This window comes from Canis lupus, chromosome 38 (genome assembly GCF_003254725.2).
Source record: "Canis lupus dingo isolate Sandy chromosome 38, ASM325472v2, whole genome shotgun sequence".
NCBI lineage: Eukaryota > Metazoa > Chordata > Mammalia > Carnivora > Canidae > Canis > Canis lupus.
Genome location: NC_064280.1, coordinates 3399616 through 3416994, shown reverse-complemented (window position 1 = coordinate 3416994; position 17379 = coordinate 3399616). Strand labels below are relative to the sequence as shown.

General features: G+C 36.4%; 1 protein-coding gene across 1 annotated transcript in view; it reads left to right on the top strand.

The window, feature by feature from the left end:
* The window catches only part of CFH (complement factor H), a 77006-nt gene that overhangs the window by 24321 nt on the left and 35306 nt on the right, over positions 1-17379 (top strand). Inside the window, exons 5-7 of the mRNA XM_025421050.3 lie at positions 1306-1497; positions 3670-3840; positions 6088-6261. Of these exons, the coding sequence (XP_025276835.1) occupies positions 1306-1497; positions 3670-3840; positions 6088-6261 (537 nt within the window). The remainder of the gene's footprint in view (positions 1-1305; positions 1498-3669; positions 3841-6087; positions 6262-17379) is intronic.

The window sequence follows — 17379 nt, the reverse complement described above, 5'->3', positions numbered from 1 at the left end:
GAAGCCATTTTCATTCAAGAACTACCCAAATGCAGGGATTTCCAGTAACATCTGAAGTGATGAACATGAGTTTGACATGTCTCCCCTCTTGTGTTGCAAGGGAGATTTTCTTGTGGTCTTAGTCTTACTGAAAAGAGACAGAAAGTTAGGAAGAGCTCTGCTTTTTCTTACTGATCCATAAAGCAAAGAGTAAGAATGAGAAAATATAGATCCTGTTTCCAAATATTGAGCTAATAATCCCAATCTCTAGTCCTCATGGAAATAAGAGATGAGTCAGAATAGCCTTTCCTAGTTTCATGCTGAGGAATAAGTAGAAGGGAAGAGGGGAGGAGGAGGGAAGCAGGAAGGGAAAGAGAAGGAAGGAGGAGGAGGAGACAGGAGGTAGAGGAGGAGGGTGAGGAAGGTGAGGAGGGGAGGAAGGAAGAAGAAGAGGAGAAATGCAATCACTCAAAAATCCTGTTACCTAAAGAAGAGAATGAAAGATCTTTCATCTATGGAAATGAGGGGAAAAATCTAAATGCTTTAAGGAACATCTACAAAGGAATCACCTAAAGTGTTTATTTAATGCTGAAAATTTTGGTTATTGAAAACCTATTACATCAGTATCTCTCGGGTAATAGAGCAGGAAGATGGCCATAGAATTTCCATTTTAATTCTATCCTGAATGATTCTACTATAAAATAAAGTTGAAATACCATAACCTAAGAGATACTGGAAAATATGAAGTAAAATCAAAGGGAGTACTCAGATTATTTTGAGCACTGACATGAGAGAGGAAGGAAAATTAAGGTCTATTGAAGTAAATAGAAAGTTTTCTGCAATATCTTTTAGGACTATGGCGTCATATTATTCTGGGGCTTAAGTGAACATTTTTATTTAATTATCCCAAGCTTTATATTTTTCAATCATTTAAGAAACACTTGTTTGTTACTATAAAAAAGTAATTTTTTGTCATTCAAATAAATAATTTTCTTTGTCCACTTTCATAGAAAACAATGAGACATAAGCTTATTGTTGTTGTTGTTGTTGTTTTAATTTACAAGCCTTTATATCTGACAAACAGTTGGAATGATCAAAGTCACCTGGGTGGCTCAGTGACTGAGCGTCTGTCTTTGACTCAGGGGATGATCCCAGGGTCCTGGGATCGAGTCCCACATCAGGATCCCCACAAGGAGCCTGCTTCTCCCTCTGCCTGTGTCTCTGCCCCTCTCTCTGTGTCTCTCATGAATAAATAAATAAATAAAATCTTTTTTAAAAAATGGAGTTGTCAAATTCTAATAAGAAAAGTTATATTTATTTTTTCAGTTGTTAAGTGTTTACCAGTGACAGAACCAGAGAATGGAAGACTTGCCAGTATTCCACTGGAATCAGACCAAGAATATACTTTTGGAAATGTAGTACGATTTGAGTGTAATTCAGGTTTCATGCTTGATGGGCCTTCAGAAATCCATTGCTCAGCAAATGGCATTTGGAGTGCAGAACAACCGAGATGTGTGGGTAAGATATACTTACTGATCATGTGATTGAATGATTTTAGTTTTTCTCATGAAAATAGGCATTTTAAAATATTGTGCATCCCAAAGAGTATAATAGTAATAACTAACATTTATTCAGCACTTATTATTTGCCAGTTAGTTGATCCAAGTTCCTTACATGTGTCATTCCATTTAATCTTCAAAATGTCTGTGATTTATGCACTATTTTCCTCTCTCTTTTATAATCAAGGAAACAGTTGCAAAAAAAGTTAAATCTTATGATCAAGGTTATCATGACATAAATGGTAGAGTTAAGATTCAAACCTAGATCATCTGAAACTAAAGTTCATGGTCTTAACCATGATTAAACTGTAATTGGCTTTCATGGCTCAAATAGTAAGCATTTCTGCTGCAAGTTTTAATATTGGCCTATAGAATAGGCTTTCTTTCATTTGAAAAGTCAAAAATTCATTATTTACTTCCATGAATGATGATGACAATTCTGTTCTTGAATAATACTTCTAGAAAGGGGTCCTGTTTTATATATATACTGTAAGTTTAGATAAGTATGTGGAAAGGAATTGCATCCACTAAATAAATTTTTGCCTTTTAAAAAAAATTCTATAGTAAACTGTAAGTCAAGATTTCTTTAATTATAATACTACTAACCAGTACATCATGACCAGTCTGATGATTTGGGCTTTTGTCATGAAACCTTATGGTCAATTTATTTAAAATGCCATACTTAATTTTACCTATACTTGTTCAGCAGAAATTTCTGCCATATTTGTTTTTTTTCATATTTGTTTTTTAACTTTATCTAAAATCTCTTGATTATTTTCACTTTCTTAGTCTAGTCTAACCAAAAAGGAGATGCAGAGAAAAGCATTCCTCTCCTTAAAAGCTCTAACAGAACTAGTTCTTCAAGTCAGTACATTGTAAACATTTATATTCAGCACAGCAAATACTGTATATTCTAGAGGTTCACAGATGGGGTTTCCTTCTTAAAAATAATTCCTGTGGTTAGCTAAACCTTCCTGGAGTAACTAATACATACAATACATTTTAAAGGAAGAATGAGACTTTTTCAAATGAAGTTGAGGAGGAGAAAAGCATACCAGTCACGGGAACACATGGAGAGGAAGGTACAAATACAGGGATGCTTCTGTAAGTGTGAGGCTCCTCTGTTCTCATGTCCCCGGGGGTCCTCGTGTAGGATGCATGTAAGGGTAAGTCAGTGATGGGTTGAAGATAAGCCAGTACAAGGTTCTAAGGTGCTATATGTCATACTGAAGAATTTGGCTTTTATTCAGACTGAATTGAGAATCAATGGAGACTTTTTAAATGGAGCAATGAAGGGACAAGAAAAAAGGCCATTAAGTTACCGTCAGGAAAACAGATTAGAAAGATGGGAGAATTAGGGGATCCCTGGGTGGTGCAGCGGTTTGGCGCCTGCCTTTGGCCCAGGGCGCGATCCTGGAGACCCGGCATCAAGTCCCACATGGGGGTCCCGATGCATGGAGCCTGCTTCTCCCTCTGCCTGTGTCTCTGCCTCTTTCTCTCTCTCTCTGTGACTATCATAAATAAATAAAAATTAAAAAAAAATAAAAAAAAGAAAGATGGGAGAATTAGATTTGTTGCTATAATTCCAGGGGAAAATATTTGAGAGAAAATGAGGCCAAAGATGATGGCCAGTTTTTTTTTCAACAGAAAATTTTGATGGATAGTGATGCCGCAAAAGCAGATCAGTTACTTTTCAGAGATGTAATGGCAATAGGTTAAATGAACTTCTTTGACAAAGTGTTTTGCCAACAATTACTGTTATCAATAACTAGAAAATAATGTAATTTTGCAAGTCATTCAGTGAAAACACTTATCACAATAAGCCTATATAGCTATACTCAATTTTATATATACAGTTGATGAACATTACTGACTGCTGTTTATTTGAAAAGGACTAATTTATCTTCAAACCAAATAAAATTAACATCATTTTATTCAGAATTTTACCTTCCTTTCAAAATGAAAATTAAGAACAGCAGATATTATTCAAGCATTCAAGTCAAAGTAGAACTTTTGTTTGGTTGCCTGATTTACCTAATGGAAACAAAATTTGTGTCTTTAATATAAATATGTCTTAGATGAGCCCTTTAATATATGACAAACATCTTGGAATTTAATCTCTTATATTTAGAAATTTCCTGCCAAAAACCAGAAATTATAAATGGATATCTTACTTTTGAGAAACAAACTTACAAGGAAAATGAACGACTTCATTATAAATGTCACAAGGGTTATGAATACAGTGAAAGAGGAGATACTGTATGTACTAAACTTGGATGGATTCCAAGTCCTTCATGTAAAGGTAATGTTATATTTCTTTTCTATATGTTTTGCTGCATATTTTATAAATTGTCTTCATTCATATACTCCCTACAGTTAAGTAGTTTTTTTCTCACAATAGAGTATTAATATTTATAGGAGTCAACTATTGTAAAGATAATATACTTAACATTTTGTATGCAAGGCCCAAAAAGCAAGTCTAGAGGAGAGCCACGGCTATAACAGGCTTCCTAATTCCCAGGTATGTACCTTGCTCAGGTTGCTTTTGTAAAGCCCAACATTTAGCTTAAAAAAGTAAATTATATTAACACCAGATAAGGAAACTCTCAGCTGACAATGGAAGTAACTGGAGATTTCATTAATCCACAGGCCTAATATGAATCAATGGTGATGATAATGCTGGGGGAAAAACAAAACAAAACAAAAACACCTCTTTTAGGCTTCATAATTGAAGGATTTTGTTGCACAGAGCAAGAATCCATCCCAACTGTGTTTGGTGCCCACCAAAAGTTATGTCTGGGATATTGTGTTCTACTTAGCTTACCTCATTTTAAAAGAGTTGGGTCTCAAACTATCATGGCCTAGGAGAGAGAATGTAGATAGTTGAGTTTAGGAAATCATATTAGAAGAATAGCAAGAAGATACAGTTATAACACAGTAACAACTGTGTTGAGATTTGCAAACATTTATTGGAAAAGAGTAAGTCGTCTTCTGATGAGGGCTGCAGCAGTGTATGAAACAAATAATAAGTGCTATGAAATCAGAAGTCAAGTGCCCTTCTAAAAAGGTAAGTTTAAATAAATAAATAAATAAATAAATAAATAAATAAATAAATAAATAAAATAAAAAGGTAAGTTTTACAGATACTGTCATACAGTGGGCCCGGGTAGGTGGGGAGATGGTGAGAAGAGTTAAACTCTTAAGAGCCCTTTGAACTTTTAATCGTATGATTCATAATTACATGCATAAACCTTGTTTAATGAGCCTCTTTTATAAAAACTAGAGTTAGCTTTTGAGTCAATTTTATTTTTTTTAAATTGATTTTATTTGACTTTTTTTGTTTTAAGTAAGCTCTCCACACAACATAGGGTTTCAAATCACAAGACTGAGCCAGCCAGGCACCACCACCACCCCCTGCAAAAAAAAAAAAAAAAAAAAAAAAAAAAATATATATATATATATATATATAGAATCCACAAACAGCTCCTTGGAAAATATATCCTCTCACCTTCAGGCATTATTAAGAAAATATTTTAGAAAGAGGTTAATGAACACAAAACAATGATCACTCAAATTAGATCCCTGTTCAGCTGATGATGTGTGGAAATCTAGCTGTTTGTCTTCATGACATTCATGGTTCATACACAAAGAACATGGGTGCACAGGTCCCCTGGCCTTAACTTCTGCCATATGTTTTACTTTCAGAGCCCCACTCAAAATATTTAGATAAATTATCCATCCAGTCATCAAAATATAGACCGATTATTTTATATCAGTCCCCTTGTCCTGTATAAACATTAGAATAAATCATCATTCCAGGTTTCAATGAAGTTACTTACTTCAAAGTAAGACCTCAGAATCTGAATTCATTTTTTCTTCAACATAAGTTACAGGTTTTTTTTCCTATTTATGCTCATTCCAATGTAGTTCTGAAGGGACCCTACTCATTATATTAACTGTAAGAATCAAGGGATAGAGACATCATCTTTTCATGGCTTTTCCTTAATCAGCTATGGAAAAGGGAACATAAATAACACAATAGTTTTTCAAACTTCCTCCTTTAAGGGAAACATGTTATTTTACACTCATTTTATTGTCCTATGCAAGTCATAGGGTCATGTCTACTTCAAATGAATAGTGATATGCAATCCTTCTAACCATCTGGAAGGAAGAGACTTGCAATATTTGTAAACAGTCCTGATGAGAACCATAGATGCCAAGGAAGTTGAAGAATAGTTGGAAAAAATAGTCAAAGTGATATGTCATGAATTTATTACCACATATGGAATATGATGATGTATGTAATGGCTTTGGAGAAAGGAGATTCAAGAGTGCAGGGGGCACAGATACATCAGATGAGAGATATAGTGGTGGGACATGAGTGATATATGGTGGGAAGGATATCAGACTATACTCATTTTAATCCCATTTTGTGCTGTGATAGGAACAAAAAAATAATATCCACTTCCTTTATTTTTATGTACTTGATTATTTTAATGGGTAGTTATTTCTAAGTTATCTACATGTCCTTTTTTTTTTGTTTTTTCAGAAGCACTATGTCCTCCTCCTAATATTCGAAATGGTGACTACACACCTAAAGCCACCAAATACAGAAGTGGAGATGCAATCACATATCATTGTAAAAGTGGCTTTTTTTCAACAATCTATGGAAATAAGGCAACATGTACTGATGTAGGCTGGGTACCTCTGCCAAGATGTAGTTGTAAGTTCCAATCATATCTTGACCTACTTCTTATTCTGAAATTGCTGTCTTTAAGACCCTTAAAAAAGATCCTATCATCAGAATAAAACAGACTTTGAGGTGTTAAACAATTATAATGAAAGGATTGATTAATTGATTGAGATATAATTGACATATAACATTATCTTAGTTTTGGCTGTACAACACAATTTGATATTTGTATATCCTTTGAAATAATTATAAACACAATTCTACTTAAATCCATCACCATACATAGTTACAAATTTTTTTCCTTGTGGAAAAACTTTTAAGATTTACTCTTTAACAGCTTTCAAATATACAATGTGGTATTAATAACTAGAGTTACCATGCTATACATTACATCCCTGTAATTAAATTATTTTATTATTGGAAGTTTGTACCTTTTGATCTCCTTTGCCCATTTCTCCCACCCCCCATGCCCTGCCTCCGACAACCACCAATCTGTTCTCCTTATCTAAGAGCGTGGTATTTTCAGATTCCAAATATAGCTCGTATGTTATTCGTCTTTGTCTGATATACTTCACATAGTATAGTGCCCTCAAATCCATCCATGTCATCACAAATGGCAATATTTCCTTCTTTTTTTTTGGCTGAATAGTATATATACTTTTTTTTCCTTATGCATTCTTCCAACAATGGACATTTAGATTGTGTCTACAGCCTGGCTATTGTAAATAATGCTGCAGTGAACATGGGGTACATATATCTTTTCGAGCTAGTGTTTTCCTCAAATAAATACCTGGAAGTGGAATTGCTCGATTATATGGTAGTTCTATTAATTATTTGAGAAATCATACTGTTCCACAGTGGCTGCACCAATCTACAACCCCACTAAAAATGAAGAAAGGTTCCCTTTCCTCTACAACCTCACCAGCACTTGTTACTTTTTTCTTTTTGATGACAGCCATTTTAACAAGTGTGAAGTAATATTGTGGTTTCAATTTTCATTTCTCTGCTGAAAAGTGAAGTTGAGAATCTTTTTTATGCCTGTTGGCCAATTTGTATTTCTTCTTTAAAAAACGTCTATCCAGATCCTCTGCCCATGTTTTATTCAGATTGGGCTTTTTGATGTTATTGAATTGTATGAGTTTTTATTTTTTTCTGCCTTCCTACCTTGTTAGCAGTGAAACCCTTTCTCTCTGTAGCATTCCAGGTGTTCTCTCTTTAAATCTCAGGTTGAATTCTTAGGTTTTCAGGATGGTTTGAAAGTTATCTAGGTAAGTTGGGGGGCCAGGTGAGGTGAGGACCCTTCTCCTCCACCATCTTGCCCCACCTCCTCAAATTGTATGAGTTTTTAAATATATTTGGGATATTTACCCCTTATCGGTTATATGATTTGCAAATATTTTCTCCTATTCAGTAGGTTGCTTTTTCAGTCTGTTGATGGTTTCCTTTGTTATGCAGAAATGTATAGTTTAATGCATCCCCACTTGTATAGTTTTGCCTATGCTGCCTTTGCTTTGTGTCAAATCTAAAAAATAATTACCAAGATCAATGTCAAAGGAACTTATCCCTTATGTTTTCTTCTAGAAGTTTTATGATTTCAGGTCTTACATTCAAGTCCTTAATCCATTTTGTGTTAGTTTTGGTATATGGGGTAAGTGGTGGTCCAAATCATTCTTTTGCATGTGGCTGTCCAGTTTGCTCAATGCCATTTATTGAAGAGACTATCCTCTCCCCACTGTATATTTTTGGCTTCTTTGTCATTATCTGACCTTATATGTGTGAGTTTATTTCTAGCTCTTTATTTTGTTCTTATTATTCTATGTGTCTGTTATTATGCCAAGGCCATAGTTTTGGTTACTCTAGCTTTGTAACATAGTTTGAAACCAAGAAATATGATGCCTCCAAGTTTGTTCTTTCCCAAGATTTTTTTTGGCTATTTGGACCCTTTCATAGTTCCAAGCAAATTTTAGGATTGTTTGTTCTATTTCTGTGAAAAATACCATTGGATTTTTGATAGGAATTGCATTGAAACTATAGATTACTTTGAGTGGTAAGGATATTTTAACAATAGTAACTCTTCCAATCTCTGAACATGGACTATCTTTCATTTATTTTATCATTGTCTTGTAGTTTTCAGGGTGCAGATCTTTTACCTCCTTGGAAAGATTTATTCCTAGATATTTTATCCTTTTTGATGCTATTGTAAATGGGACTGTTTTCTTAATTTTTCTTCCTGATAGTTTATGATCAGTGCATAGAAACACAGCAGATTTTTGTACATTGATTTTGTATCCTGCAACTTCAAATTCAGCCATCAATTCAAACAAGTTTTGGTGGAGTTTTTAGGGGTTTCTGTGTATAATATCACATCATCTGAAAAGAGTAAAAGTTTTATTTCTTCCTTTCTGAGTGGATGCCTTTTAATTCTTTTTCTTACCTAATAACTCTAGGCAGGACCTCTAATACTATGTTCAATAAAAGTCGTGGGATTAAGCAATCTTATCTTGTTCCTGGTCTTAGAGGAAAAGCTTTTCACTATTGAATATAAAGTTGGTGTGAGTTGGTCATATACAGACTTTATTACAATGAGGTATGTTCCCTCTACACCCACTTTGTTGAGAGTTTCATCATAAAAGATGTTGAATGTTATCAAATGCTTTTTGTGCACCTATTGAGATGATCATATGATTTTTTAAAAGATTTTATTTATTATCTATTTCTTTATTTATATATTTTTAAAAAAAGATTGTGTTTATTTATTCATGAGAGACACAGAGAGAGAGGCAGAGACACAGGCAGAGGGAGAAGCAGGCTGCATGCAGGAAGCCTGAGGTGGAACTCGATCCTGGGGTCCCCAGGATCAGGCCCTAGGCTGAAGGCGGTGCTAAACCGATGAGCCACCCGGGCTGCCCAATCATATGATTTTTAACCTTTATTTTCTTAATTAGTTTATCACATTGATTTGGGATGTGAAACCATCCTTGCATCCCTGGAATGAATCTTACTTGGTCAAAGTGTATTATCCTTTTAATGTATTGTTGAAATCAGTTTGCAAATATTTTGTTGAAGATTTTTACATGTATTTTTTCAGGTATTGGTCTGTAATTTTCTTTTCTTGTAGTATCCTTCTCTGGTTTGGGTAGCAGGGTAACACTGGCCTCAAAAAATGACTTCGGGGCAGCCCAGGTGGCTCAGCGGTTTAGCTCCGCCTTCAGCCCAAGTTGTGATCCTGGAGGCCCCGGGATTGAGTCCCATATCAGGCTCCCTGCCTAGGACCTGCTTCTCCCTCTGCCTGTGTCTCTGCCTCTCTCTCTCTATGTATCTCATGAATAAATAAATAAAATCTTTAAAAAAATGACTTCAGAAGTGTTCCACCAGTGAAGCCATCTGATCTTGGACTTTTGTTTGTTAGGGGGTTTTTGATCCCTGATTTACTCTCCTTACTAGTTATTAGTCTTTAGGATTTTCTGTTTCTTCATGACTCAGTTTTAGTAGGTTGTATGTTTCTAGGAGTTTATCCATTTCTTCTATGTTGTACAATTTATTGGTGTATAATTGTGCATAGTAGTCTCTTTTGAGCCTTTATATTTCCCTGGCATCAGTTGTATGTCTCCTTTTTCATTTCTGATTATAGGTGTGTGTGTGTGTGTGTGTGTGTGTGTGTGTGTGTATTTTTTTCTTGGTGAATCTAGTTAAAGGTTTGTCAATTTTGTTTTTATCTGGGGATCCCTGGGTGGCTCAGTGGTTTAGTGCCTGCCTTGGCCCAGGTGTGATCCTGGAGTCCTGGGATCGAGTCCAACATCAGGCTCCCTGCATGGAGCCTGCTTCTCCCTCTGCCTGTGTCTCTGCCTCTCTCTCTCTCGTGAATAAATAAAATCTTTTTTTGTAATGGTTTTTATCTTTTCAGAATTCTGTTTTTAGTTTTATCTTTTTAATTGATAGTTCTATTGATATTTTCTATTTTTTAAGCTTTTATTTTGCTTATTTCCACTCTGATATTTGTCAATTACTATCTTCTATTTACTTTAGACATTGTTTGTTCTTCATTTTCTAGCTCCTGGAGGTGTAAAGTTGGTTCATTTGAGATTTCTTGCTTCTTGATGTAAGCAAGTTCTATGAGTTTCCCTCATAGAACTGCTTTTGGTCATCCTGTAAGTTTTGCTATGTTGTATTTCCATTTTCATTTGCCTATAGGTATTTTTGATCCTCTTTTTAAAAATTTGACCCACCTGTTGTTCAATAACATGTTGTTTAATCTTCATGTATTTGTGGATTCTCAGTTTTCTTATAATTAATTTACTAGTTTCATACCATGTGGTCAAAAAAGATACTTGGTATTTTAATCTTTTTAATATTATTAAGACTTGTTTTGTAGTGTAACATATGTCCATCCTAAGAATGTTCCATGTGTACTTAATAAGAGTTTGTATTCTGATAGTTTTAGATGGATATTCTGTGTATGCCTGTTAAGTCCATCTGGTCAAAAATGTCACTGTATGTCAGTGTCTCCTTGTTGATTTTCTTTCTTTTTTTTTTAAGATTTTATTTATTTATTCATGAGAGAGAGAGGCAGAGACACAGGCAGAGGGAGAAGCAGGCTCCATGCAGGGAGCCCGACTTGGGACTCAATCCTGGCCCCCAGGATCATACCCCAGGCTGAAGGCGGTGTTAAACCTCTGGGCCACCGGGGCTGCTCCTTGTTGATTTTCTGTCTGAATGATCTGTCCATTGATGAAAGTGGGAGTATTAATTATTGTATCACTGTCTATTTCTCCCTTTATTTCTGTTAATATTTGCTTTACATTTTAGGTGCTCCTATGTTGGCTGCTTCAAATTTACAAGTATTTTATCCTCCTGTGGGATGAACTCCTTTATGTAATGCCCATTTTTGTCTTTTATTACAGTCTTTGTTTTAAAGTCTATTTTGTCTGATTACATGTATGTACACTAGCTTTTTCTTTTCTTTTTGCTTTTCTTTTTTTTTTTCTCGGCTTTCATTGCATGGGATGTCTTTTTCTATCCCCTTGGTCTATGTATCCTTACATCTGAACTGAGCCTCTTGTAGGCAGGATATAGATGGGTCCTTTTAAAAAACAACACTCTTGATTAGGGTGTTTAGTACATTTACATTTAAAGTAGCTGTTTTTTTTTTTCAAATATTTATTTATTATTTATGATAGACATAGAGAGAGAGAGAGAGAGAGAGGCAGAGACACAGGAGGAGGGAGAAGCAGGCTCCATGCCAGGACTCCAGGATCGTGCCCTGGGCCAAAGGCAGGGGCTAAACCACTGAGCCACCCAGGGATCCCCTAAAGTAATTATTGATAGTGTGTACTTATTGTCATTTTGTTACTTGTTTTCTCACTGTTTTGTAATTCATCTGATCTTTTCTTCTTTTCTTGCTTTATTCCTCCATGATTTTATTGTTTTCTGTCAGTAGTATGCTTAGATTCCTTTGTCTTTAACTTCTGTGCATCTACCAAAGGTTATAAGACTTACATAAAACAACTTATAACAGTCTACTTTGACTTGAAAAGAACTTAACTTTGACTGTATTCTAAAGCTCTACCATTTTATGCCCCCCATGCTCATATTTTTGATACCACAATTTACATGTTTTATGTATCCTTTAATAAATTATCAAAGTTATACTTATTTTTACTCCTTTATCTCTTTAAACTCACTAACTTTATGAGATTAACCCTTACATTATATATTGGCCTTTACCAATGAGATTTATACATTTATATATTTTCCTGTTAATAATAAGCACCTTTTTGCCTCTCTACCACCATCTTTTTGAATTCATAAATACAAACCCTACAGGCCACTAGGGCAGGCAATCACAAAAACCAGGGTGCCAGATGCAAAAACTGGACACCAGATGTGTGTGTATGAGCTCCCTTCTAGGAGATACCAGCACTCTGGGGTGCAGCAAAGAGAGCTGTGGTTTCTGGAAGTCTCCAGAGAGGATTATGGTTGGCTCTTAGTTTAATTAGAAGCCTGCCTCTCTGGCCTGTTATAAAGATAGGCTAATAGGCCTCTTTCACAGAAAAAGTAGATTCCTTAGTCTCCTGCCTCTCTGCTGTGCCCTGCAGTGGTAGCTGATTTGGAATGCTTTCTCCATTTGTTACAGTCCTATGAGATCACAATCATAGGCCCAACTGGCCACCAGAGCAAAGCAATCTAGAGGTATACCGTAGCTGACAGCCACAAAAGCCAGGGCACCATAGAAAAGTATAAACTCCTTTACTGCAGATACCATTGGCTTAGAGCGACGCAGAGGATGATCACAAAGTTGGCACCCACTGGCCTCTATCCCCAGAGAACACCTAGGTAGGCCCCTAGATGTGTGCCAAACTAGAAACCTGCCCCTCAGTCTGAATTCTTTCATAGGAAGACTGAGATCATAGTTCAGTTTCTATCTGCAGTGTACCCCAAGGGTGGTAGCCAACCCTCAACTGTCTGCGTTTCCCACAATCCTGTGGGACCTATGAATGTAAGCCTCACTGGCCATCAGATCAAGGAATGTTCTCTGGGTAGCAGCAACAAAATGCAGTGCACCAGACATAAAAACTGGGCTCCAGATCCTTGTACGAACTTCCTTCTCGCAATGACCAGTGCTCTGGAGTGCAGCAGAGGGAGGACCTGAAATAGTGCCTATCCTCCAAGGTCTTTGTAAAGGAGTATAGTTGTCCTTCAATTGTTTAATTAGAAGTCTGCCCCTCACACTACAGCAACAAAGATTACTCTAATAGGCTTTTTCTACAGGAAGATGGGTACTTCAGTCTGTGACTCTCTCCTGTGACCTGGGAGTGGTGTTCTGTTAAGAACTCTATTTGTTCCAGTCCTTTAGGACCTACTGAACACGACAACCTGAGATCTAAAGGAGTCTCCTGGGTAGCAGCTGTAAAACTCAGGGAGTGTTTAAAGAGGGGTTTTCCTTTCCTGGAAATACCAGTGAGCTGGAATGATCAGAGGGAGGGCATAAAGATGATGCTTGCTGGCCTATGTCTTTGTTTGTTTGTTTTTTCAAGATTTATTTATTTATGAGAGTCATGGAGAGAGAGGCAGAGGCAGAGGCAGAGGGAGAAGTAGGCTCCCTGTAGGGAGCCTGACGTGGAACTCAATCCCAGGATCCCAGGATCATGACCTAAGCCAAAGGCCGATGCTCAACCACTGAAGCACCCAGATGCCCCACAAATCATATATTTCTTAAAGAAGATTCTGAAAGATCCCAACTTAGAAACAACTTGAGAAGCGTGGTGCCCCTGGACTCTGTCTTAATTTTTTTTAAGATTATATTTATTTATTCATGAGAGACACAGAGAGGGAGGCAGAGACACAGGCAGAGGGAGATGCAGGCTCCCTGCAGGGAGCCTGATGCGGGACTCAATCCTGGGACCCCAGGATCACACCCTGGGCCAAAGGCAAGTGCTAAACCGCTGAGCCACCTGGGGATCCCTGGCCTCTGTCTTTAAAGAGAGTTTTAGTAAGCCCCTAGATGTGTATAAAATTTAATACTTGCCCCTCAGGCCAATGCTTTAAGATAGGCAAATAAGTCTCTCACAGAAAATCTGGGTACTTTTCAGTTGGCTCCCTCTATGTGGGGCCCTGGGGTGGGTGAGTCCATGCATGTGGACCCTTTAAGAACTATTTCTCAGTTAGCTGCTGCCTGTGGTCTTGTGAACACAAACCCCATGGCTTTCAAAGCTAGATGTCTTGGAGCTTGTCTGTCAGGTCCCGATCCTAAAATTGGGGTGCCAGATGTAAGGTTCAAATCCTTCACTCCTCATGGAAAAGATTGGGGTTTGGCTCTCCAATTGGAACCCTCCCGATTGTGAGTCATCATGCTGGGGATGAGGTTTATGATCAGATTGCGTCTCAATTCCTTCTACCCACTTTAATGTGGGATTTTTTCTCATTTGCCCAATGTGTAGGAATCACTCAGCTAGATTTGGGAGGGTTTTTCAGAGAAAATTATTCCATATGTAACTGTAGATTCAGTGTGCCCAAAGGGAGAGGTGTATTCAGGATCTCCTACATCTCCATCTTAAACCACTTCCATAAGGAAAATATTTAATCATGATTATGGTTGGCTTATGGAAATTGAAGATCCAGTCCAACTATATCTGGACCTCAGCAAGGTTATTCCACAAGGGACCTTATGCAGTTCTTGTGGACAAGATGGGGAAATTGACCAGTTAGATGGTTTATGAGATAGTTGGTAATTTCATTAAATAAACTTACCCAAGTATCAGATTCAGGACTTTGTTCTCAGGCCTATTTCATTACTTATTTCTGTTACCAATTAGTTTACCAACTAGTAACTCCAACTGGAGTTACTCAGGTGATAATGATAGTGAATCTGCATTAGCACAGATTCATCATTCAAAAAGAATCCAATATGCTAGGTTGAATCTAATAATATGACATTTAGTAGAGATAACCAAAAAAGATCCTGGCCTTAGATCAAAAGAATCAGCTGTACAAGTACAGACAAATCAGAAATGTTTTTAAAATTAGTGAATATTTGGGGTGCCTGGGGGGGCTCTATTGATTGAGTGTCCAAATCTTGATTCTAGCTCAGGTCTTGATTTCAGGGTCATGAGTTGAAACCCCACACTAGGTGTGGAGCCTACTTAGAAAAAAAATGAGTGAATATTTTATTCAATTTTGAAATTAGTTTGAATCAAAACTATGACAGAACCATCAGTATTGTTAGTGAGACCACAACTTGCACTGATAGAAGTCTAAGGTAGAATGAGACTGTTGTAAGTCTTGCCAATCACAGTGCTGATCAAACATATATGAAATAGTGTATTTGCTTCAGAGATGATCTTGTTAGAGTATAAAAACATTTAAATGTGCCCAGATGAAAGAGAAAGATGGTAAGGGGTGTTCATGTCTGTCATAATAATAATACCTACTTTTAATTTTACCCCCTTTGTATACCCTTTGAAAAGAAATCTCAGCAGGCTGTTTTCTTTAACTGATATCCTTTGAAACACCATAATAGGTGAATAGCCATAGTTGTTCTGAAATCAGACCACCATGACTCAAGTCTCTCCTTGACAATTTCATAGCTAATTCAGTTGAGTTCTTTATGACTCACCTCTTGCAAATCCAAAGACTGAAGCTTGCTTGAGGTAGAATTATTGTTAAATGGCGCACATCTTGATGTATCATGATGAAATTAATTCAAGGGTAAAGAGAAAATAATCTAAATCTTTATTTTTTTTTAAATTTTTTTAAATTATTTTTTTTCTTCATTTATTTATGATAGTCACACAGAGAGAGAGAAAGAGAGGCAGAGACACAGGCAGAGGGAGAAGCAGGCTCCATGCAGGGAGCCCGATGTGGGATTCGATCCCGGGTCTCCAGGATTGCGCCCTGGGCCAAAGGCAGGTGCCAAACCACTGCGCCACCCAGGGATCCCTAAATCTTTAAAAATTAGTAGAGGAAAAAAAAATCCTAGATTTTTAATCTCAACATTGGAAGCTTCAAAAAAACGGAGGGAAGTCTATCAATGAAAGTTACGGATTGTAGGCCAAGAATCTATACCTAGAGAAGGTATCATTTACAAATATTAATTAGAGGAGCACCTGGGTGTTTAGTTAAGCATCTGCCTTCTGCTCAGGGCATGATCCTGGGGTCCTGAGATCACTGGGGTCCCTGCTCAGCAGAGTCTGCTTCTCTCTTTGCCCTCCCCCAGCCGTTGTGTGCTCTCTCTCTCAAATAAATAAGTAAAATCTTTTTTAAAATCTTTATTGAAGGGCAGCCCTGGTGGCGCAGCGGTTTAGTGCGGCCTGCAGCCCGGGGTGTGATCCCGGAGACCCTGGAATCAAGTCCCACATCGGGCTCCCTGCATGGAGCCTGCTTCTCCCTCTGCCTGTGTCTCTGCCTTTCTCTCTCTCGCTCTGTGTCTCTCATGAATAAATAAAAAATAAAAAAAATCTTAAAGAAAATAAAAAAAATAAAAAATCTTTATTGAAGAAAAACAGTATATGCAAGGATTAAAATTGTATAATCCACATAACAAGTCTACAGAAACTACTGGAAAATTTCTCTAATCAAACAAAAAAGAAAATGTGAACTTAGGGAGATGAACATGGTAATGAGTGTGTGTGTGTTGCACAAGGCTTTTTATAATCAAATCATTTTATGGAAAAAAACTAGTACTAGTCTGGTATTAAAAGTATTAGATTGGGGGATCCCTGGGTGGCGCAGCGGTTTAGCGCCTGCCTTTGGCCCAGGGCGCGATCCTGGAGACCCGGGATCGAATCCCACGTCGGGCTCCAGGTGCATGGAGCCTGCTTCTCCCTCTGCCTGTGTCTCTGACTCTCTCTCTCTCTCTCTCTCTCACTGTGTGCCTATCATAAAAAAAAAAAAAAAGTACTAGATTATCTTTAAATCATCAACGAAAAGGAAAAATTTTTCTAGAAAAAATATGTAAATGTGTTATAAACAACATAATACTTAAAGATATATATCAAAAATATTCAGTATATAAGAATAACTCAATAAAATACAACTATATTATACCTCAATAAAAATAGGACATTTGGCGTTTAAAAAGAATCAAACTATAATGGCATTAAATATTCACTTTTATTATAAAATATACATATTATGACATATTTGAAAGCTCCTGATATATATGGTATATATGACATAATATGTAAATATGACATTTTCAAACATCTCATGTACATGATAAATACATATTATGATATTATATGAGTTACATTATATGATATATATGTCATATATACCATATATAGTATGACATGCATGACATTTTTAAATACTTATATATGTCATATGTATCATATGTATGACATATTTGAAATACCTCATTCTCCAATTAAAATTGGACATAACAATCAAATGTTCACCATAATCTTAATTAACTATTTGGATATTAAGAAATATTCTCAGTACATTTCTCTGATTAAAAAGAGGAAAACTTGCTTCAGTGACTGGTTTCAGGCATTAATAAGAATATTATTTTTCTGTATAATGTGGTGAGTGAAAAATTTTTGTGTTTCTCTATATTTCTTACTCTACTTATAATAAACAGAAAAATAAATTAATGAATGTTAATCTACAAAAAATCCCACTATCTCCCTACATTTAGTTGGTTTGATT